At 43.3% G+C, this 23,565-nt stretch overlaps 1 protein-coding gene across 2 annotated transcripts in view; it reads left to right on the forward strand.

Annotated features, from left to right (window-relative positions):
• Positions 1–23,565, forward strand: part of LOC136695093 (uncharacterized) — a 54,607-nt gene that overhangs the window by 27,023 nt on the left and 4,019 nt on the right. The window contains exons 7-11 of one of the 2 annotated variants that reach the window (XM_066668916.1): positions 3,527–3,793; positions 6,041–6,328; positions 6,551–6,829; positions 9,720–9,830; positions 11,964–12,017. In XM_066668916.1, the coding sequence (XP_066525013.1) occupies positions 3,527–3,793; positions 6,041–6,328; positions 6,551–6,829; positions 9,720–9,830; positions 11,964–12,017 (999 nt within the window). The remainder of the gene's footprint in view (positions 1–3,526; positions 3,794–6,040; positions 6,329–6,550; positions 6,830–9,719; positions 9,831–11,963; positions 12,018–23,565) is intronic. The other variant, XM_066668917.1, reaches the window with a different exon arrangement.

The raw sequence follows: 23,565 nt of genomic DNA on the forward strand, positions 1-23,565 counted from the left end.
CCTAATAATAGTGATAAATCATTTTTAAACTAATCACATAGTAACAAAACTTATTTATGAAAGTTATTACAGAACTTAGTGCCAATTTATGACACAGAAGAATACATTAAACATAACATAAAACACCCTTTTAATTTTGTAGCTTTGGCCAAATTATTATTTTAAAGGAACTGGAGGTTTCTCATGATGTAAACTGCACAATGATAACTTCTAGCTAATAGCTTCCATTGGAAATGTTTAAATTACATATGTAGTAATAGAGATGTAGTAATAATAATAATAATCTCAGATGAATGAAACAAAACTATTGTAATCAGAAATATCAACTTGTTAAAGACAAATTAAAGTGTTCCATGAACCTCTACTTCATCAGAATTAAAGTTTGCTGTTCAGTTCTCCAGGCTCCACCGGTTCTAAACTGGACCATCTCACAGTGTTCCTACAGACGGGGGACATTTATGAACAGAACCTCAACACAACTGAGTGAGAAAGAGATTAATGAGAAATGATTGAGAAAGGGACCAGCAAATGATGATCATTAAAGCTCCACAGAAGAAAACATCTCTGTCTGCATTAGAAACATCACCAAGTGAAGAATCAGTCTTCTCCCTCAAATACACAGTGGAGCCCTAACTCCCAACTGCTTCCCAGGCGCCAAGAGGGGTTTGACTGTGTGTTGACTACCCATAATTGTGTGTGTGTGTGTGTGTGTGTGTGTTTCTACCATGTACAGGGTAAATGCAGAGGTCTTTTTTTTTTTTTTTTTTTACTGCTGAACATTGACTAAAAATGACACTTTTCACATTTTAAATAACTTTAAACAGCCAGTGCAATAGAAATATGCTGCTTTCCCAGTGGCTTCATAATATTAACCTGCTCTGTCGCACAATATAAACACAATTCTGTGCATTGAATACATTTCCCGGACCACTATGTAACAAAAGGAGGGACCCATCAGTTTATTTTAAAGGAGGGAGATCATTTAATATCCAGTTCAGGGTCGCAGTCTACCCGGAATCACTGGGCACAAGTCAGGAACACACCCTGGAGGGGGCACCAGACCTTCACAAGGCTACACACACTCACACATTCACTCACACACTCACACCTATGGACACTTTTGAGTCACCAGTCCACCTACCAACCTGTCCACCTACAAACCCACGCAGACACTGGGAGAACACACCACACTCCTCACAGACAGTCACCCGGAGGAAACCCACGCAGACACAGGGAGAACACACCACACTCCTCACAGACAGGACCCTGGAGCTGTGTAACTGCGACACTACCTGCTGCAGTATTCTGCTGCTTTATAAATAATTACAAATAACAAATACTGTAAATAAAGAGGCTTTTTCAGAATCCATGTTCAGTGTCCTGAGAATATTCCAAACGGTAATCGTACCCTTCTGGTTAAAGATTCTGATTTTACCTCACACAACACCGTCATCCCGAAAGTGTCCCAAAAGAGCTTTTATAATTTTAAAACACTGTGTTCAAATGTAAGCAGCACTTAATAGTTGATCAGTCACGCTGCCCTATCCGGACCTGTGACCATTGACCCAGTTTAAACCGAAACCTTGGCGAAGTTATCTGCCTAGAAACAGATGACAGATTTAAACACCGAGTTTCTACTGGGCACAGGTGACGTAGAGTTTCCTCCAGCTGTGATCAGCTGTAGAAGCCAATCGTTCTCTCTGTTCGCGGTGACGTGTTATTATTACATATGTGTGCGCCATTTTCAATTTCTACAACGACCAGGCGGACGTTTTTTTAATGTAGTAGATTAGTAGACTTGTTTGACAAGTTGTGCACAGATTTTAGTGGTTAGCATTAATGAGATATCTAGTAAAACCTCTGCGTCTTCGACCATTTTACCATGGGAGCAATGATTTTGTTCCCGCTGTTTCTTTCAATGGTCCTCGGGGGTGAGTTTCTCTCCAACGTCAATGTATAGTTATTTATAGTTATTTATAGTTATTTGGAGTTCATAATTATGTAATAAATGAGGTCAGTTTTAAACCCAGGTTTGATATATTGAAGTCAAAAAGCTAAAACCGGTGTGAATACTCAGTGTTTGTCTGTCGTCTTTCATTTTTAATGTAGCGCCAGGCAGGAATTCTAGTTTCCTTCAGAAGGAGCTAAAATGGACGACGCTTGGAGTTTTCCACTCCGTCTTAACCTCCGCGAAGCCCACTGCTATGACCCTGCTGTGTATAGTTTTACAGTTTCAGAAATGACATGCCCGCGCTTTATTAGAAAACTAGAACAACTTGTATCTGTTTGTTGAGATTAATGTAGGACTCCTGCTAATTTTGCATTCTCACTTTGGTCTTGTTTAGAGAGCTTTAATTATTGCTGAGCAAGATCTTCCAGACACCACAAAGCACTGTGAAGTGTTTTAGAAGTTATGTACGTTTTAACTTCTTTAATAATGCGGACTGTTGCTCTTTTTACTGGGCTTCCTAAGAATACAATCTGTTCTCTGCAGTTTAAACCGCAGCAGCACAGATTCAGCCCCGTTTTAAAAGAACTGCACTGGCTTCCTGTATCTGAGGATATATTTTATAATATTTGTATTATTTTTTTAAAGCGTTAAATGGCCTAGCACCTGCGCACATACCTGAATGTCTAACACTTTAAACACACAGTCTTAGATTAGCATTCTCTGGACTCCTCCAGACCCTTAGTGTCAACTACAGAGACAGTGGAGAGGATTTTCTGCTTCTAAACTGTGGACCTCTTACAATAAGAGTATCAAGCTCAGTCCGTGTATTTAAGAAAGGGTTAACGTTTTAAACCAAATGGTTAATTAAAATACTATTGACATGTTTTGTCTTTTTAGGTATATTTTATATTCCGTTTGCTGTTTTTAAAAATGCTGGTTTGCCAGTTTTACTCTGAACTGTGTTTGTCATTTTACAGAAGATACACAGTAAAATGGCACGGCATATGAACCTATGCATGTCTTTGTGTCTTTGGTGAGGTTTTGTGTTATTATTCTGTTAACATAATTGTACAAGTGGGATACCTTTTAGAGTGTCTCCAAATTGGTGCTTTCCCCTGCTGCTACTATGCTGTGACACCGACCGAGTGGGTCTGCCTTCCCCGCTGTTACTCTGCTCGAGTGCCTGCAGAGTGCGACTGAGATTGCTGCTGATACTCGGTTAAATTACTTTTGCATTTCACTCAATCCACACACACACATGCATCCCCATCTACAGATGTGGCCAGGTGAACAAGGCACCCTCTGTGTGGGCTTGGGGCTGGAAGGTTGCAGGTTCAGTCTTCAGGACCGATAGGAACATCAATGGCTGAAGTGCCCTAAGCAAGGCACTGAACCCACAACTGTGCTGGGGATAGCTGCCTGCAGCTCTGGGTGTGTGTTCACAGGCCCTAGTACACGAGTGTGTTCACTGCCACAAATGGGTTAAATGTGGAACACACATTTTTCGTGACAAATAATTGCACATTATTAAATTATCATTGTTTAATTTTCTATTATTTTTTTAATTTCCCCCAGATGAACACTCTCTGGTTTTCCTCTTCACCGTCCAGTCAGACCTCTCTGTGAATAACACCTACCAGTTCAGTGTAGAGACTCTGCTGGACGACACACAGACGGACTCCTACAGCAGTCGGGACGGTATCAGGACTCCTAAACAGAGCTGGGTGAAGGAGATAGAGGAGAGGGAGTGGAAAGCTGGCACTGAGAAGCTGAAGTACGATGGGAAACTCTTAAAGAAGTTCCTGGACACACAGATGAAGTTCTCTGGCCATGATCCGTCAGGTGAGAAACTGCTACTGTTCTCCTTTTTAAAGATGTATGTCCTCCTCTCAGAGGAAGAAGAGTCTGTAGATTTACACACACTGCTCTGATTAGAGCTCTTCATTTCTTCATCTTCATCTCAGTCACAGAATAAACACAACACACTCCATCACTGCTCTCACTATCAACAATCACTGTATATGATGATTACAGGAGTGTGTGTGTGTGTGTGTGGTAGACCAGTCACGATTATTACATAATTGCATGATCGGGATTATTTGAGCTAAACGCGATTATTTGTTCTGACTGCGATCATATTTTATTTAAATCACAACAAACAGAACATCAACTACGTGTATATTTTTAACAAATGGTGAGACAAATGAGTAAGGAGGTTTAGGCTGTGCACATCTCCTGCTTATATTTCTGTTGACAGCATGTGTTTTATTTATTTATTTATTTATTTTATTATTTTTTTTGATACACTTTATCAGAGTATGTGTTTTATTTAAGCAACTGTAATTGTAAAAGTACATTATGTGGTTATTTGCTATAAAATGGTGGCTGTAAAAAGTGCAGATAAAACAGACCTGAGAAATCATCTGTGGAGCCACCACCGCAGTTTGCTGAACTTAGGAAGACAACGGCATCAACAGATTCTTCCCGGCAGCTGGCTCCTCTGGAGGCTCTCAGTTGAGTATCTTAGGCTACGTTCACACAGCAGGTGAAAGGTGTCTGTTTCATACAAAGCACTTTCGTATTTTAAATGAAGGAATGGGACTGGACTGGTGTTTTACTACAGAACTGTGTCACAGAACCTCCCTTTTCTTTTTTCCAAATGAGTTCTGTGTTAAAAACAGAGTATTAATTAAAGACTGTATTTAATATGGGCGGTACAGTGACGCAGCAGTTAGTGTCACAGTCACACAGCTCCAGGGGCCTGGAGGTTGTGATTTCTATTCCCGCTCTGGGTGACTGTCTGTGAGGAGTGTGGTGTGTTCTCTCTGTGTCTGTGTGGGTTTCCTCCGGGTGCTCCGGTTTCCTCCCACAGTCCAAAAACACACGTTGGTAGGTGGATTGGCGACTCAAAAGTGTTCGTAGGTGTGAGTGAATGTGTCTGTGTTGCCCTGTGAAGGACTGGCGCCCCCTCCAGGGTGTGTTCCTGCCTTGCGCCCAATGATTCCAGGTAGGCTCTGGACACACCGCGACACTGAACTGGATAAGGGTTACAGATAATGAATGAATGAATGTATGAATGTATTTAATATTAAAACATGAAATGATTTTTCTTTCACTCTAAGAGCACATTTCCCAGGTCTCTCACAAACACAAGTCTCAAGAGAGAAGAGGAGAACAGACATAATGAGTTTAATGTTTCAGGAGCCACATTTATACAGCTTCATACCGACACCAACAATATCAACCTGATATAGAACGACTAAAAAGTCTTCTTTTGTTTGTTTTATTAAAAAAAACACCTTTATATAAATTTCCACGTGTTTTATTTCCTCGTAAATGAGAGATAGGAACCTGATTTTAGAAGTTTCACAGGTTTTTCGTTTCCCAGTAGTTTTTACAAAACGTAAATCCTTTGACCAGGTCATTTCCACCTCCTAAACACCTCAAATTAAAATGAAATAAATGCTTTGGACCATAGTCCAGAGATTATTCTCAGCAGCCGAAGTTAAAAGTTAAAGTCTACGTTTGGACATGGATCATATGAATGTGGCCCAAATCTGGTGTGAAAAAGTAAGATTCAGTGTGATTTGTTCTGTTCACACAGCCACATGTAGAACACATCCGTGTCACGTATGACTGGGCCTCTTTACCTTCTGTGTGAACGTAGCCTTAGTATTCCTTGCCCAGAATATGGCAAGCCAGTAAACAACATATGTTTAAGCCGTAGTACATTTGATTTTTTGCTTATTTTGAGAATTTGTAAATATCTTTTTCAAACATACAATTTTATTTAAAAACAGGACAAGGGGCAAATATCTTTACAGATATTTATGAATAAAACTGTTCAATAAACCGACGTTCTTTACCATAATAGTGTGTGTACATTATTATGTTGTCATTAAGAATAAAGGCCTATTAAAATACGGGTGTAATTTAAAGGACAATTAAATCGTTAATTGCAATTACTTGTATGACAAATAATTGTCAGTTAAAATTTCATGATCGTGACGTGTGTGTGTGTGATCAGGTGTGTATACAGTGTAGAGTCTGATGGTGATTCCTGGTGGACTGTGTTCTCCTCTGTTTCAGAGCGTCATGTTCTTCAGTGGAGACTCGGCTGTGAGGGGGAAACACTTCCTGACGGATCAGTTTCACCTGTAAACTGCATTAATGATCTACACTACGATGGAGAAGATTTAATCTCTTATAACTGGACCCTGAGGAAGTGGAGAGTCTCAGCCTCTCAGAGCAGTGACCTGGAGAAGAGGTGGAATAATGAAAAAGGAGATTTACAGGAAGCTCCTCCTCAGAAATGTGAGGATTGTAAGAAGTGGCTGAAGACCTATTTTAAATACAATACCACTGACACCAGACTGAGTGAGTATTTGAATAAAAATTGTGTGTTATTAGAGCTCTCTAATTTAGAATTCGATCCCTGTAGCATTTTGAATAACGTTAGGAGTGCTGCAGGAGTCCAATTTTAAATGTGTTTATACTGGATTCACAAAATGGAATCAAAGCTGGAAGAACACCAGCTGTTTTTATAGATCTGAATTCTGACTGAAACACATTGTGTGTTTACACTGTTCCTCTCTGCAGCTGTTCCAGATGTGTATGTGAAGAAATCTCAGACTGAGTCCAGCAGACTGACCCTGACCTGCCTGGCCACGGGCTTCTACCCCAAAGACCTGAAGATGAGAGTGAGGAGATTCACCACTTCACTCCCTGATCATCTACTAACATCCTCAGGAGTCAGACCCAATGGTGATGGAACCTACCAGCTGAGGAAGAGTGTGGACGTCCAGGAGGAAGATACAGCAGGATACGACTGTTCTGTGGAACACAATGCCTTCAATGGATCAGTGATTAAACCCTGGGGTAAATTTATCTGTGTTTGATTATCCACTAACACTGAAGAGTAGAGTCCTCCATTAGACTCAGAATATCCCACTGTTCTTACAGTAGTTACAGTTCTTACAGGGGTTTATTTTAATCCAGAAACACTGAAGAGTAGAGAGAGTCCTCCATTAGACTCAGAATATCCCACTGTTCTTACAGTAGTTACAGTTCTTACAGGGGTTTATTTTAATCCAGAAACACTGAAGAGTAGAGAGAGTCCTCCATTAGACTCAGAATATCCCACTGTTCTTACAGTAGTTACAGTTCTTACAGGGGTTTATTTTAATCCAGAAACACTGAAGAGTAGAGAGAGTCCTCCATTAGACTCAGAATATCCCACTGTTCTTACAGTAGTTACAGTTCTTACAGGGGTTTATTTTAATCCAGAAACACTGAAGAGTAGAGAGAGTCCTCCATTAGACTCAGAATATCCCACTGTTCTTACAGTAGTCACAGTTCTTACAGGGGTTTATTTTAATCCAGAAACACTGAAGAGTAGAGAGAGTCCTCCATTAGACTCAGAATATCCCACTGTTCTTACAGTAGTTACAGTTCTTACAGGGGTTTATTTTAATCCAGAAACACTGAAGAGTAGAGAGAGTCCTCCATTAGACTCAGAATATCCCACTGTTCTTACAGTAGTTACAGTTCTTACAGGGGTTTATTTTAATCCAGAAACACTGAAGAGTAGAGTCCTCCATTAGACTCAGAATATCCCACTGTTCTTACAGTAGTTACAGTTCTTACAGGGGTTTATTTTAATCCAGAAACACTGAAGAGTAGAGAGAGTCCTCCATTAGACTCAGAATATCCCACTGTTCTTACAGTAGTTACAGTTCTTACAGGGGTTTATTTTAATCCAGAAACACTGAAGAGTAGAGAGAGTCCTCCATTAGACTCAGAATATCCCACTGTTCTTACAGTAGTTACAGTTCTTACAGGGGTTTATTTTAATCCAGAAACACTGAAGAGTAGAGTCCTCCATTAGACTCAGAATATCCCACTGTTCTTACAGTAGTTACAGTTCTTACAGGGGTTTATTTTAATCCAGAAACACTGGAGAGTAGAGAGTCCTCCATTAGACTCAGAATATCCCACTGTTCTTACAGTAGTTACAGTTCTTACAGGGGTTTATTTTAATCCAGAAACACTGAAGAGTAGAGTATGGAGGTATGTTTGGTGTAAAACCCCTGGGCACCTGTGACAGTGAGATTTATAGTTGTAGAAAATAGTCACACTTGTATCAATTTGAAGTCACAAAGAAAATCACTTCAGGAGTTACAAACCTGTGGATTTGTTTCCTCTCCCACAAGTACAGCTTAACAGTTACACCTTCACACACCCTTCACTGCAGCTGCACAAATCCAGTTCTTCACACCCAAGCACAAAATATCATACGCTCACAGTTTTGCTCCAGTTGTAGCAGTAAATATGGTGCATAACACATTCGCACACTCATATAAAACTTGCATATTCGCAAACCAACATGTGAATCTGTGCAGAGTGAGTTACACTCCTGTAGAAAGTCTCCTCAGAAGTCAATGACTGTACCTGCTCGAATCTGCGGCTACGAGTCTCTAATGCTGTCTTCTTCACTCACACGTGACTACTTCTGCGCGCTCTCACATTTGCACCAAATGACCAGATGGAGCGTGGTGCAGAACTGATCTGTGCATCTGTAGAACTGGGAGGCGGGCACTGTTCAGAGATTAACCCTTCTGACCAATCAGAGGAGGACGTTGGTGCGAATGTCCTTTGGCGCCAAATAAAGAAGGGGAAAAAAATTATTCGACATTGCTGCTGACACCTATGATGGGGTTTTAGGGTCGCGGCATAGGAAAAAAAAATAAGAAGATGATTCCAAGAATAAAGTCAGAATTCTGAGAAAATTCTTGGAATTATTGAGTAAAAAATGTCTGTATCATTCCGAGAATATAGTCAGAAAATTTAGAGAAACAGTTTTGTTTTATTATTATTTATTTGAAAGAAAGAACCAGTCAGTGAAGTGAACAGAATTATTTATTAAATGTATTCACACGACATGATGACCCCATCAGTGCAGCCCCTGACTGCGATGCATAAGGCTTTAGTTTATTGTACGAGTCGGAGCCGTAACGCGATGGAGCCTCGTGGGCACGCCGGAGTTACACTTGCTCTGGATCAGTCACTTTCGTGATCATTAATTGTATCCTATGAAACTACATGCCCTCTTCTTAATAAAAGGGTTCGTGCACCAATTCAGGGTTTAAACACTAATTACACTGTGGTCCTGATGTGGAAGAGAACTGAGTGTTTATTCCTGAAATCTATCCCATAGTATGACTTCAGCAACACACTGCATTCCTCAATTACAGCAATGCCGAATGATCCCCCCCCCCCTGTATTTGGCGCCAAGGGACATGCACACAAACGTCCTCCTCTGATTGGTCAGAAGGGTTAAACTCCGAACAGTGCCCTCCTTCCAGTTCTACAGATGCACAGATCAGCTCTGCGCCGCGCTCCATCTGATATATTTGATGCAAATGTGAGAGTACGTGGAAGTAGTCACGTGTGAGTGAAGGAAACAGCATTTTCGAGACTCGCAGGTGCAGTCACTGACTTGTGTTTGTGCAGGTTTGCAATTCCTGAAGTGATTTTCTTTGTGACTTCAAATTTACTGATACACATGTGTGACTAGTTTCTACAACTACCAATCTCACTGTCACAGGTGCCCAGAGGTTTTGCACCAAATAGAACTCCATAGTAGAGAGTCCTCCATTAGACTCAGAATATCCCAGTGTTCTTACAGTATTCTGTTCATTTCAATGTAGGCTTTTATTCTTATACAAAAGTGAAGTTGTGAAGATTGTTCCTAACTTTCTGTTTAAAGACGGGACATACAGTGGCTCTTCAGGTGTTAACGGATGGATCATTGGAGGAGGAGTGGTGGTGGTGGTGGTGTTGTTGGTGTCTATCGTGATTGGGATTATTGTCTATAAAAGTGAGTATGATCCTTTCACTGTAGTTTTATAAATCACTCAATTTAAATATTACAAACCGTATTCCAAAAAAGTTGGGACACTAAACAAATTGTGAATAAAAACTGAATGCAATGATGTGGAGGTGGCAAATGTCAATATTTCATTCGTAATAGAATGTAGTGGATGTTGGTCATACACCCCGATACATATATATATAATTTTATAATTTGTTTTATAGCCTTGACCTTATTCAAACTCCTCCAACCTCTGATATTTGACTTAATGATATTAATTAAGATTTATAATTGGTTTAAGCAATTAGAACATTAATAATTAGTTTGAGAATGAATAATAATCATGCTAAATGAGTTCTTCAGGATTTTCAGAAATTCTAATGAATAAATTGCAAACACTGTGACTTCAAATAATGAGAGTTTTATTAATAAAAAGAAGATATTTAGTTAACATAGCACAACCTTGTAATCTCACGGTGTCCGGCAGGGGGAACTGATTTTGACCTTAAGGTGAGCTAGGCACTTCTAACTTGTGACTAAGGTTACTAACTAAGGTTTAATTAAATGGTAAATTATAAAGAGGGTTTGTTTAGACATCAGCTACTGAAAAGGTGTTAAATACGCTAGCTTACTCGTTCGCCGTTTCACCGAGCCGTCGCGTCCTGTTGTTTAATCTCCGTGTCCCGGGGTGTTCTCGTCGTTCCCACGTGGTGAGAAGCAGGCCCGCTTATGGAGGATCTCTTTACAGTCGATTTGAAGACCCTCGATTCCGAGCTGAGCTGCGTCGATCGAGATTTCCCTTCTTCGGTTTTTCACAGGCGTAGCTGGTTTTCCAGGATTGATGTCTTCAGGAATCAGCTTATAACGTTAATATATCTGTTATCGATTACTCAAACGGTTGATACCTTACTTTGGCCACAAATAAGTTTCACCCGCCTTGATCATTCGTGAGATCACACTTCGATAGGTAATAAACATAAACAAGATTAAAGGAAAAGAAAGATATTCAAATTATTCGACTTATTAGTTAAACTTCATACTCTTAGCTAATTTCGAGACGTCTCTCGTAAGCTTTTCTGAAGTCTCTGAGAGGGTTCCTTTGTTTGTTGTCGGCGTCCTCTCTTTTCCAGTTCCTTTCGTGGTCCGTTACTTCTGCAGAGTCCTCGCGACTCTTCAAACTTCGAACTCATTGTCTGTCTTACTGTTTGTCCTTTTCAAGGCTGGCGCGGTCACGCCCTAATGGGAGGCGTCCTCTTTCTGATTGGACGCGAGTCCAGACTCACGTGACTCTCGTGAGGGAGAGAGAGAGAGAGAGAGAGTAGGAGGAGGGGGTTTTGACTCTGTGATTCATACATAAGGAATATGAGTTTCTCGTATCAAAATTCTTATACCTGTTATCAACCTATAACAATGAGTACATTGGACTATTAATATCAGACATTTACATAAGGTCCCATCTTGAGTACATTGTTCACGTCCAATTCGTGATGATACGCTGAAAAATAAAACATTAATCCATTTTCTCTCATTCAGAGACAAAACTGATCTTTGTAATAGAAACAATCGGCATTATACATCATTTCATTAGAAGGTAGGCATTCATCTGAGGGTACAGAAAGTGACATTCATACGTTCGTTTATACACAAATAACTCAGAGATCGGCTATTTTCGCTATTGTCTTGCGGCGACTCCGAGCGAGGTGTAGTTCCGCCAGTGTCCATTTGGTGTCGTTGTTAATCCGTGTTTCAGCTGTTGGTTCACGGGAGTTCACTCGAGGTCACTTTGGTTTGAACATCTGTTGATCTCCGTGAAAGATAAGGATTAGACATTTAGGTGCCATTGTCATAAAAACGGGCCGTAAAAGCTCTCTTCTTTGTTTGAGGTTCCTGTCTCTTTAAGTTAGTTATCTCGACAGTTCCTGTTAGTTAAAAGAGAGAAGGGGGGTGTTGGGGCCATGTGTTACTTAAAAGGGTTCTTTTGATGTCTTTAGATTGGTTGTGTGTGTGTGGGGGCTGCTATGTTGCAGACGAAAAGTCTTCTGCAGACTGGAAAAGTTTTAGTTCAAAACTTTTCATTTCTTGATTGTCCGATATTCATATTTGGCTCATACTCCACTACATTCCCCCCTTTCTTTTCAGTTTATGGTTCGTCAGGGATCATGGAGCTGAAAAGAACTTTTGCTGTGGAGGAAGGTGAGGTCAGCAAGCATATTCAAACACATTTCCAGAGCTGATGTATTCCTATTAGTGTATGGGTGTATATGGAATGTGTATGTTTGCATGCTGAAGGGATCCTAATTATTTAGGGGCAGGTCTTGTTCAAACGCAACCTCGAGAGCTGATTCTTCGACATGGCCTTCGGCTTCATATCTAAAACTTGGGGGTTCACCTCTCTGGGCTCTCTTATGTCTAACGAATTTGACCATTTTATTAGACCAAGTTTCTAACCTGCTCTGGAGGGCTCGAGTGCGTTTGAAATAGAACCAAGCTATACCAAAGGTCAAAAGATATCCTAATCCTACCAGGGTAACTAGTAAGGTGTCCGGGGTGGACCATGCATAGGTGACAGGCTGAACTGGCCATAGGGGTTGAGACGACAGTTCTCTAAGAGTGTTATCTATGGGGGTCAGGTCAATGACTTGGGTTCCCTCATATTCTAGGCGAGTTAGGGTTTTAGTATCTAGCTCGATGGTGTGTTTGGAGAAGAACTCTGAGATTTCTATGTCGCTCTCATATTGGTCAGGGTTTAGGTGATACAGGGCCAGGTCTCCTACATGTAAGATTGCGTTTACGGGGACGTCTACCCAGAAGGTTTGGCTAGGAAGGAGTACCCTTTCTGAGGTGTCATGTTGATCATAGGTTAGTAGGGCCTCTCTAAAGGGGGTGTTAACCAACCAACGATTTCCAACAATTTCAGCTTGAGTACTGGTTACCAAACGTCGGGGCGTGACGACTACCGGGCATTGAGTATTACTCATCATAGGCTTAAGGCCACAGATCCCATTTGCGCTGTCACGAATGAAAGGTTTGCTAGGGCACAAGTAGTGAATGTCTTTAGTGAGTGTGCACATAAGCAAATTGGGTACCAGATATAGGTCAGGGTTATCGTCTTGGTATGCTACAAGAGATGTTGTTTTCACACGAACGTAGGCAGAATCTTGCCAGAAACCAACGTTGACAACATCTTTCAAACGGTATATGTTTTCAGGCGCCATTATGGGAAGGTTAATAATGAATGCTAATTCTCGGTCTTGAGGATTAACATAAATTGGGATGGCGCTACCTAAGGTATAGGCTAGGTGGGCCTGGAGATCAGTAACTACTTCTCGAGTTGCTGTGGATAAAATCTCCTGTACTAAGGATAGGGGCACCAAGTAGGGAGGGATTCTCCCCATGGCTAGGCTATCTACAGAGGAGCTGATTTCTTGTAGCATATCAGACAATAACATATTCACAAGCTGGATGTGGGCAAGGTCAAGTTGTACTACTGAGAGCATGGAGTTAACAGTCTGGAGCGTTTTGTTCAAAGCGACACTGTGAGCGTTGAGCACTACGACGGTGTCACGTAGGGTTTGCCCAATGGTTTGCAGGTGCTGCTGTTGTTTGTCTAATTGGGTTTTAATGTTCGGAATTTCCGCTTGCAATTCCCCTACTTGACGTTTAACAGTGGCTACATTGACGGCATTGACGGCGGACGTTCCGAGACTCAGTAGTGATCCCACAGTTGCAGCTGCCATTAACAATCCGCCTATGAGGCGTTTAGGTCGTTTATTAAAACCATTTAGTTCTGATTGCGTTACGGTAAACTTTTGTAACTGGCGGAGCATGTGAGTTACGTCGGCTTCAGCATGGCTGATAGCTTCCTCAGTCCATCTAACTCCATTCCGGCCAGTCTGCAGCGTGGTTATCGGTAGGTTTTTGCTACACGCTTCGGCGGGATTCAACCGTACAAATACTCTCTGGGTATGGAGGCGGCAATTAGTGATTAGCAGTCCCGGCTGGTCTTTCAGTATTATTCCTGAGTCAGGACCTGGTTCAATCACTTCAGGGAGCACGGCGGTTCCTAGGGAGCCGACGATCAGGAGAATGAGCAGCGGGGCCATCCTACCGGAAGAGATGCTCATGGTTAGATTTAGGGTATTTATGGCGAGTCGTTTAGACAAATTATAAAATTTTTCACGGTACCCCCCTTTTGATAAAATTTTCCTAGGGTAAGCACTCTATAATAATTGACGATGAGGGACTAGGGTCTTGCACCCTGAGTGTCCTCAGTCTGGTTAGAAGCTCGTTGCCTGTTAAAGAGTGAGAGAAAAAGGGAAAAGGGATAGGAGAACTAAGGTGTGAGTAGAAGGTTATAGTTGTTTGTTAACTAACACCCTCCCTGCCTTTGGTTCTGCCGTTTATGATCTAACACAAGCGTTAGTATCCCCTACAAGTCCCATGGGGGTTATGTGTGGTCGGATTTGGTTGCGGTGGACCCATTTGAATTCAGTACTGCCCCGAGCTTTGTTTATTTTGATCCTGTAAACAACGGGGGACAGTTTGTCTGTTATCTTGTAGGGACCGGACCATCGGGGTAGGAATTTGCGGGCCAAATTCCCCCCTGTTTTTCGCGACCTTCCAACAGGTTGGACAAAGATGTAGTACCATACCTTGTCCCCTATTTGGAGTTCATCGTGGGATGCTTTGTGATCGTAGTACGCTTTGCGACCTTCTGCACTTCTTTCCAGTTTCTGCTGGGCAAAGGCGAAAGTAGCTTTGAGGTGTTTCTGTAGGTCCTCCATATACTGATGAGTGGTGTAGGCTACGGCTATGCTAGCTTCACCTGGCTGATATAACAGATGTAGAGGCAGAGTCATTTGTCTCCCTGTCATCAACTCAAAGGGTGAGACCCCGACCGCGTCGTGTGGGGTCGCCCGTATGGCCATCAGTACGAGGGGAAGTTTGACATCCCAGTCTCGTTGGTTTGCTGCTACGTACTTTTTCAGTATGCTAACAACAGTTCGGTTGGCTCGCTCTACCTGACCTGAGCTTTGAGGATGGTAGCTAATGTGAAGGCTGGCTTTTACTCCTAAGAGTTGCCAGAGCTGCTGCATGACCTCAGCTGTGAAATGTGTCCCTCTGTCAGAGTCGACACGGCTGGGTAGGCCAAACCGTGAGAAGACATGGTTCATCAGTAAGTATGCAGTGGTTAGCGCTGTGTCATTCGGTGCGGGGAGGCATTCTACCCATTTAGTGAATGCACACGTGACTGTGAGGAAGTACTTGTTACCTCTTACTGTTCGAGTGAGTGGTCCAACCCAGTCTATCTGGAGGTTTGACCAAGGGAAGGATACTCCTTTCTTTTGCAAGGGGGCTCTATGAAGAGGATTCGAGGGTTGAAATTGGCAACATACCAGACAGCCTTTAATGTAGTCAGCCACATCTTTTACCATGTGGGGCCAATATGCCACCTGCCTGAGCGCATGGTGTGTTGCTTTGACCCCTTTGTGTCCCGCAGATGGGGAGTCATGGGCGTGCATCAGCATCACCCCCCTGTGGCACTGAGGAACCACGAACGTAGGTGAAGTGTGCGAGTCAGTGGCATGAACTAGCAAGCCTTTGACGACTTGGAGGGACGCCCTGGCGCCGTATAGGTCTTTAAGGCCTGGTATGGTGTCAAGATCTTGTGCTGTAATGGGATTAGTAGATGGGTCAGAGACATGGCTAAGCATTTTCGAAATGGATGGGTCTCGAGCTTGGAGAGTAACTAAGTCAGCGTCCGAAAAAGCGGGGTTAATAGAGACAATGGTAGTTTTGGCATTGTCAGGCGACGCCTTTGTTACAGTTCGAGACCGTGTGACAGCTAGGACTTCGATGTCGGGTGGGTTTGGAAAAAGGGAGGGATCGAATGTCCACAATGTGCCTTCGCGGGCCCCTTGCTTGGCTAAGCTATCTGCTTGATCATTGAATTCTTTGTCATTTCCCGGGACTCGGGAGTGACCCTTCACTTTCTTCCAGTAGATCTGCAGGTCATGTGTGTCTACCAAGTGTTCGCATGCCGCGAAAAGCTCTTTGTGTTTAACTGGCTTTTTGTTTGACGTGGTGTAGTTGTTGGTTTTCCACAGTCTCAAGTGGCATGTGAAGCTTAGGCGCGCGTAGTTGGAGTCTGTGCAGATCACCAACGTTTTTATGCTTTTCTGGACTGCAGACTGGATTGTGATAAGAATTCCTGCTATTTCAGCATATTGGGAGGACTGAGCACCCAATTTGAAACTTAGGGGTTCGTGAGGCCATCCGTTTATTCCGATAATACCCACCCCTGCCATCAGGGTGTGTTCTCGGCGGAACGAACAACCATCTACATACGCAGTGACAAGGTCTTTGCATGTGTTAGGATCGAAATAGTGGTGGTTAGCCACGGTGGGTAAGAGGGTTTCTGGAGTTTGTGGCACTTGGGAAGGAATGTTTCCTTCGCATCGCCTGCAGGAAGCAAGGCCTGTGCCTAGGGGGCTCTTGTAGTTTTGCGCGTAACGCACCTCTAAGTCAAAGCTTTGGAGAGCCATTAGCCATGACGCTACTCGAGCGTTAGTTACTACACCCTCTCGAATTCGTTGGCTGTTTAGGAAAGTGACTGGTTGATGATGAGTTTCAACAATCACCTTCTGACCACCTAGGTAGTTGGAGAAATGTTTGACTGCCCACACTGTTGCTAGTAGTGCTTTTTCGCAGTCACTGTATTTGTTTTCGGCAGCCAGCATAGTTTTACTAGCATAGGCTATGACACGTTTGTCTCTATCGTGTAATTGATACAGACCGGAGCTGAGACAGTGGTCCGAGAACCCTACTTCTAGGTAGAATTCTTTGCTACTGTCAGGGTAGGCAAGGCATGGGGCCGTGCACAGTTTCGATTTTAGTGCCTGCATGGCGTGTTCCTGGGCTTCGCCCCAGGTGAACGGAGTGTCCTTTTTCAGGAGGTCATAAAGTGGACGAGCTAGGTCCGCGTAGTTCTCTATGAATTGTCGTGAGTAGTTGCATACTCCTAAGAAACTGCGGAGTTCCTTAAGATTGGTGGGTGCTGCGAGGTTTGTTACCCCTTGCACTCGACTCACTTGTGGTTCAACACCATCAGTGCTTACGAGCAGACCGACGTAATTCACTTTTGTTCTGCACCACTGACATTTGGAGAGTGATATTTTCGCACCTGCTGTTGTAAGCTGGTCAAGAACATGATCAATCTCGTCAATGTGTGCCCGTAGGGAGTGGTTACGCATGAGTATGTCGTCCACATATATGAGGGTGCCTCGCTCGCGGGCATCAGGGCATGCTTTGTTTAAGAAAATATTAAACTCCGCGGGTGAGTTGGCATATCCAAAAGGGCACCTAGTGAATGTGTACTGTCGGTTTGCGAAAGTGAAAGCGAGCTTGTGTTGGTCTTCTGCTTGCACCGGGATGGTCCAGAAGCCAGAGGCTACATCGATGGTGGAAAAGTATTTAGCGTTTCGGACCGAGGGAAGCTCTTGCTCCAATTGTGTCATCGGCCATCGAGACAAGGGAACCTGTTGATTTAGTTTCCGATAGTCGATGGTTAAGCGCCATTTACCATTTGGTTTTATGACGGGCCATAATGGTGCCGAGTACGTGCTGTTACAGGGTCGAATTATGCCCTTTTCCAGCAAGTCATTAATGATTTCTTGTACCGGTTCATAGGATGCCAACGGAATTTTGTATTGGCGGACAAACGTGGGTGGTGCTCCCGGACGAGTGGGAATACGTACTGAATGAATGTCAGTGAGACCACAGTCCGTTGAATCTTTGGAAAAAGATTTTTGATATTTAAGGAGCACTTCACAGAGTTTCTCACGTTCTTCTTTGCTTTGGAGGGCGTCGGCCTCCTTTAGAACTTGTTCGACTTGGATACGAAATTCGGAGTCAGATAGTTCTTTCGAAGTACGCGGATTTGAAGTGTTTTCTCCCGCTTCGGGAAGAAGAGATGGTTCCCGGGAGGATTCCGGGGATGAATCTATGGAAAGGACCGTGATCGTCATTTGATTGTCGTCAGCGAGATCTATCCTGCAAATGGCATCATTACTCATGTCCAGAGCTGAGAAGAGAGCAACAGCTCGTGTCGGATGAGTGTAGAACACCTTTGATTCTGCATGATCAAGAAGCAGGGATTCAGGCATTGGTCCTATGATCGGAATTCGCAACTCGAAGTCATGGAATTTCGTACTGACTAACCAACCCAGAGGAGATGAGTGAGGGATCGTCAAGGGTTGAGTGGTTTCGTTCCGTACGAATAGATAGGTGGATCTTGCTCGCGTCTCCACCAAAGGTGTGGCTTCGAGGGTGAGGCCTAGTTCGAAGAACTGAGGTGACGGTTGGAAAAGTGCATGCGCGTGGCTTAAGTGTTGGCCAGGTCGCATGACTAAGCGGATGGGTACATTTGCTGCGTTCGCAGGTACCACAAGTGAACCTTGGTTAGCGACCTGACATACCTCGGGAATAGTTTGTCCTGAGCCTAGGTTGCTGAGATCGGAGGACCAGGTTTCCGTTGAAACATCAGTCAAAGACCACAGTACACTATTGAGGGTGTCTACGTGGACGTCGAGGCGCACCAAGAAGTCACTACCAATGTAAACGTCGTGCGGCAAGTTAGGGACGACTAAGAAATAATGGGTGATTACCCTTTTGTTCCACTGGACGGTTAAAGCGCAAATTCCATCAGTGGGTGACATTGCTTTTGATGCCAGGTTAAGAGGAAAGCGACAAGGACTGCTCACCAAAGGAATATTTGGTTGAGTGAGGCGCAGAGTGTTAAAGAGGGTTTGGCTTATGGCGGACTGGTCGGCCCATAGAGCCAGAACTGCATTGTCTACACGATAGTCCTGCATTGTGAGACCATTCACGATGGGAAGGCCTGGAGCGTCTGTTGTGGACGGCTGTGTGAAAGTGCACAGGAATGTGTTCCGTTGTTCTAACATGGCACTAGGGGGCCAGGGAGAGACTGCTGTCTCTGGTGTGGCTGCCATGGGCTCAGTTTCCTCTTCCTCGAAGTGAGGGATCTGACTTGGTGGATCTCCTATTGATTCAGGCCGGATTTCGAGACGGCAACACTGAGCTTCCCGGTGGTGTGGGGTGCAGATGGGTAAAGGCTCACGCACTTGTGCCCAGATCTTTGACCTTTTGAAGTCAATCAGTGGTTCGAAGCGATTAAGGAGATCTTTGCCGATGAGGAAGGGAATTGTTTCGAGAGGAGACACATGGACTGGATGCACTAAGGTCATTGGTCCAATGGCTAAGTGTATTAGTGCCATAGACTGGATAGTGAGGCCTGCATGTGAATACGGCTGAATTTTAAGAGAACAGTTTTGGAGCTGTATCTCGCGATTTTCACGCCGCGCAATGGCTCGAACCTGGTGGAATAAGGCGGAAGACATGAGCGTGACATCTGATGCAGTGTCCAATAGGGCCTCATGTACTAGCCTTCTTTCCACAATGGTGGACAAGTAGAATTTGCGTGCAACCCCTTTCTCAGTTAAGTGTCCCATGAATTGTCGGACGGGTGTGTCGCCTTCAATGACTGAAGGGTCATTTGGCGTTAAACCTTCTTTACCGTCTAACTGAACAACTAAAACAGCACTGGAGGGTGGTTGCGAGTCACCCCCCTGTATCATCGGGTTTTCAGTGTTTGTTTGGGTCACGAGGAGATTGCACGGTGCGCTAGAAGACGGAGCTTCGCTTGTCACTTCTCCTACATAACTTTCTAACATTTCTGGGGTGTTAGAGGATGGCTTTGGGTTAGACCGCGAAGAGGTGATAGAAAGAACGTCAGGTTTTTTCTTTTTCTCTTTGCAAATCATTACAAGCATTCGGCGGATGTCCTCTAACTCCTTAGAGCTGAGTTCCTTGTCTTTAAGCTTGTCTTTAGCGTGATTTTCTTTATTTTGATACCAGTATTTTTCTTTCTTTTCTCTATAGGAATTAGAAAGCTGGTTCGGAGCTGTTCGCTCATATCCCTTATGGGGATGTGATGGTTTTCCACGGCCCGCACCGCGGTTTTCTACAGGGTAATAGTCACGACCATACCCAGCCCTGTCCCGAGGGTTCCAGAAATCTTTGTCGTGATTTCTGTCTGGCCTGCGAGGAGGGTAGCGCTTGTATTGGTGTGAGGGCGGATGAGGTTTCGGGCCCTCACTGGTCCACGGAGTGGAGGAAGGGTCCAGGGCGGATCTTTGTGGATCGGCCTGGGTGGCACCTTCTAACTCTAAATGTGGGGAGTTGGAGTCGACGTTGAAGACTTGGGGTGTTTCGGACCGCCTGTTGGGGATTTGTTGGGATTTTAGGAAACCTCTGAGTGCTAAATCACGCAGCTGCCTGCTAGACAGGGTGCGAGGGCAAGCTGAGACTCCCAACTGATGACTGGTGTGGGGATGGAGGTTTTGGATAAATAGTGATTTGAAATTTAACTCTTCCTCCATTCCGGAGTCATTTCTAGGTCCGAAGTACGCCTGTCTGAGTCGATTATAATATTGCTGAGGGGATTCCTGGCGTTGCTGTTTTATGTTCAAAGCAGCGGCCAGTCCGGTCTGTGACAGGTGATTGGAGAATTCTTCCTCCAATGCTTGGCACAGCACATCATATCGCGCTTTTACATAGTCTGGCTGACGTTCAATGAAGTTACTGACGTCTCGGTTGGAGGTCAGTTTAATCACATATAGTCTGTCATCTATGGTGATCCCGGGGAACCTTTGGAGGTAGAAGTCAATATCTTTTAGGTAGGAAAAGATATCATTAGAACCGTCAGGTTTGGGATCAAAGCGGGTTATATTACGCGCGATTTTATCTAGGTCCTTGTATGAGGGACCATGAGAGGGTAAAGGTTGAGGGGACCAGACACTGGGTTGCAGTGCTCTGGGTCTAGCAGGGCGTTGTAAGGGACGACTGACAGGAGACACAAGGGAAGGGGAAATACCCGTTGATACCAGAGGAGGTGCTGCAGCAGCTCTAAAGGTTACGGTCCCTGAGTCTGGTTCCTGATCCTCACTATCTTCCTGCTGGCCTTGTCTTTCTGTAGCGGCACTAGGTGGCACATCGGGTGTGACCTGGGGCAGCGTGTTCCCTTCAGCTATTTCGCTTTGAAGTCGACTTAGCTCTGCCTCTACCTTTGCCTGCTGTCGCCGTGACACGTCAAGCTCACGTTCGCTGGCTCTGAGCTGTACTACAGCGAGGAGGGCTATTTGACCTAAGGCCTCAGTTAGGGGCTTGCCCTTGAGGATGTCGGTTAAGTGGTTCTCTACCCACTTAGCCACCATGTGGTCACGATGGGCCTGTGAGGTTTTCTGCACAGTTTCTGCGAGTCCCGGCATCACATCACTGGTGATGCTGGTCAGAACAGAGAATGCCTCATCCCACAAACCTTCTATATATACTTCCGAGGAAAAAGTCCCTTCTGCCATGTTAGCTGTGTTTTAACCGCGAGGTGTAACTTACTTCTATTTAGTTAGGATTAATTCCGCTAATCCCTTTTCTTAACTAAATCTGAACTAAATTCACCTGTATCGAGTGCTCTAAGAGTAACTGCTAGTATGTATGGTGTTAGAGTTCACTTGTGAATCTCTAAGGGAAGTCTATTAGTAGGAGAGGGTGGAGTGAAAGTTGCTATGCGCGAGTGAATAAAAGAAGAGAGAAAGAGAAAAAAAAATTTTTCAATAATTAAAATTATTAAAAATTTTGAATTAAAGAATTGTCGAAAAATTTGGATGAAGGAATTTTAATATTAAGTGAGTTTTATTATTAGATATAATTTCCAATTAAGGAATTATGAAAGTAAAAGAATTTTCCGAATTAAAGAATTATTAAGAATAGCGAGATTAAAAGACTCTCTCTTTTAACTGCGTTTGTGATCTGGTATCAAGTTAAAGTGTCAATCTCTAATTACTGCACACTGTCTGCTGTAGTTGTATCAACTTATTATGCTTCCAAGCCTTTACTTGTAATTATTCAGATGTGCAGAGTTTAGAGACAGCCACTAGAGCTGTGATACCAGGTCTTATCAGTGTGAACTGGTCGACAATTTCAATTGCGATAGCAAGTTTTCTCCACCAGAGGGTACTGAAGGTAAGTCTGAATGGCAACAGCGAGCTTCAGTATTTAAGTTGAACTTAAATTGTAATACCAGACTAGGACACCAGAGGGCGACAAGCAAGTTACAATGCAATAGCAGCAATGGACACCAGTCGGCGCTGGTGAGAGTCCCAATAGACACGGTACCAGCAGATACACTAACACAAATGGGAATTTCCACTGTAGCGGGAAGTTTCAACACTAGAGGGTGTTATCAGATTAAAATCTAAAATGGAATAAAGATTTTAAACGCTCAGATACTCTATCAAAAAATAAAAATTAAAATTTTAAAAGGGGAACAGAGATTTTACACTAAGGTATTTTAAAAGAATTTCATCTGTAATGACAACTTTTAAACACCAGAGGGCTGCTAAACACTTATGTTGTCTCGGCGGACAACCTCCCAACCACTAGAGGGTGTACGGGAATCAAACGTCAAGGGTAGCACCACTTGACCACAAGGAGGAGCAAGGGAGGACACGCTTCAATAGACGCTAGTTATGAAGTATTTTTCCCTGCAATTACGCACTTATACCACAAGAGGGAATTTGTCTTCCTCTGTTTTGGGGGCGTTTTGAATTTCCCTCCTTAGTTTCAGCTCCGCCCCTTCAAAGGGGTTCGTTCCTTTCTGAATATGATTTCAGTTTAACAGGAACAGCTGACGAGAGCAGACTGCTCTTCATACAAGCCGTATTTTCGGCTGTTTAATAACCTCCCAATCGCCTAGCGCGCGATCTCGTTATTAACGCTGGTAGCGACCCAGTTTAAAACGAACGGGGGTATTCGGTTCGGTGGTCTCTCTTCGCCGGGATTTCGCGGCGGGAGGTCGAATCCGACGGCAAAGTCTCACAGCGGAATTTCGCGCAGTTCAGACGTGCCCAGGCCTCAATTTAATGCATGCAAAATGGCGCAGAGCCGCGCTCTTTCAAAAACAACCAAGCTTATTTTCTAACCGGTATATATCACAGAACAGTTTTTCAGCAGTAACAAACACAACACGAAATTACCCACATCAAGCTTTGAATCTCAATCGTTATTCAGCAACACAAACAGCGGAAAGTATTTCATAAACCCAAGCTGATATTCAGTGTTTTGCAGTTTGTTCATTAAAAGCCTTTTTCCGGCCTCGCGTGGGCGCCAATAAAATATATATATTTTATATGTAGTGGATGTTGGTCATACACCCCGATACATATATATATAATTTTATAATTTGTTTTATAGCCTTGACCTTATTCAAACTCCTCCAACCTCTGATATTTGACTTAATGATATTAATTAAGATTTATAATTGGTTTAAGCAATTAGAACATTAATAATTAGTTTGAGAATGAATAATAATCATGCTAAATGAGTTCTTCAGGATTTTCAGAAATTCTAATGAATAAATTGCAAACACTGTGACTTCAAATAATGAGAGTTTTATTAATAAAAAGAAGATATTTAGTTAACATAGCACAACCTTGTAATCTCACGGTGTCCGGCAGGGGGAACTGATTTTGACCTTAAGGTGAGCTAGGCACTTCTAACTTGTGACTAAGGTTACTAACTAAGGTTTAATTAAATGGTAAATTATAAAGAGGGTTTGTTTAGACATCAGCTACTGAAAAGGTGTTAAATACGCTAGCTTACTCGT

Source organism: Hoplias malabaricus, chromosome 4 (genome assembly GCF_029633855.1).
Source record: "Hoplias malabaricus isolate fHopMal1 chromosome 4, fHopMal1.hap1, whole genome shotgun sequence".
NCBI classification, from domain to species: domain Eukaryota; kingdom Metazoa; phylum Chordata; class Actinopteri; order Characiformes; family Erythrinidae; genus Hoplias; species Hoplias malabaricus.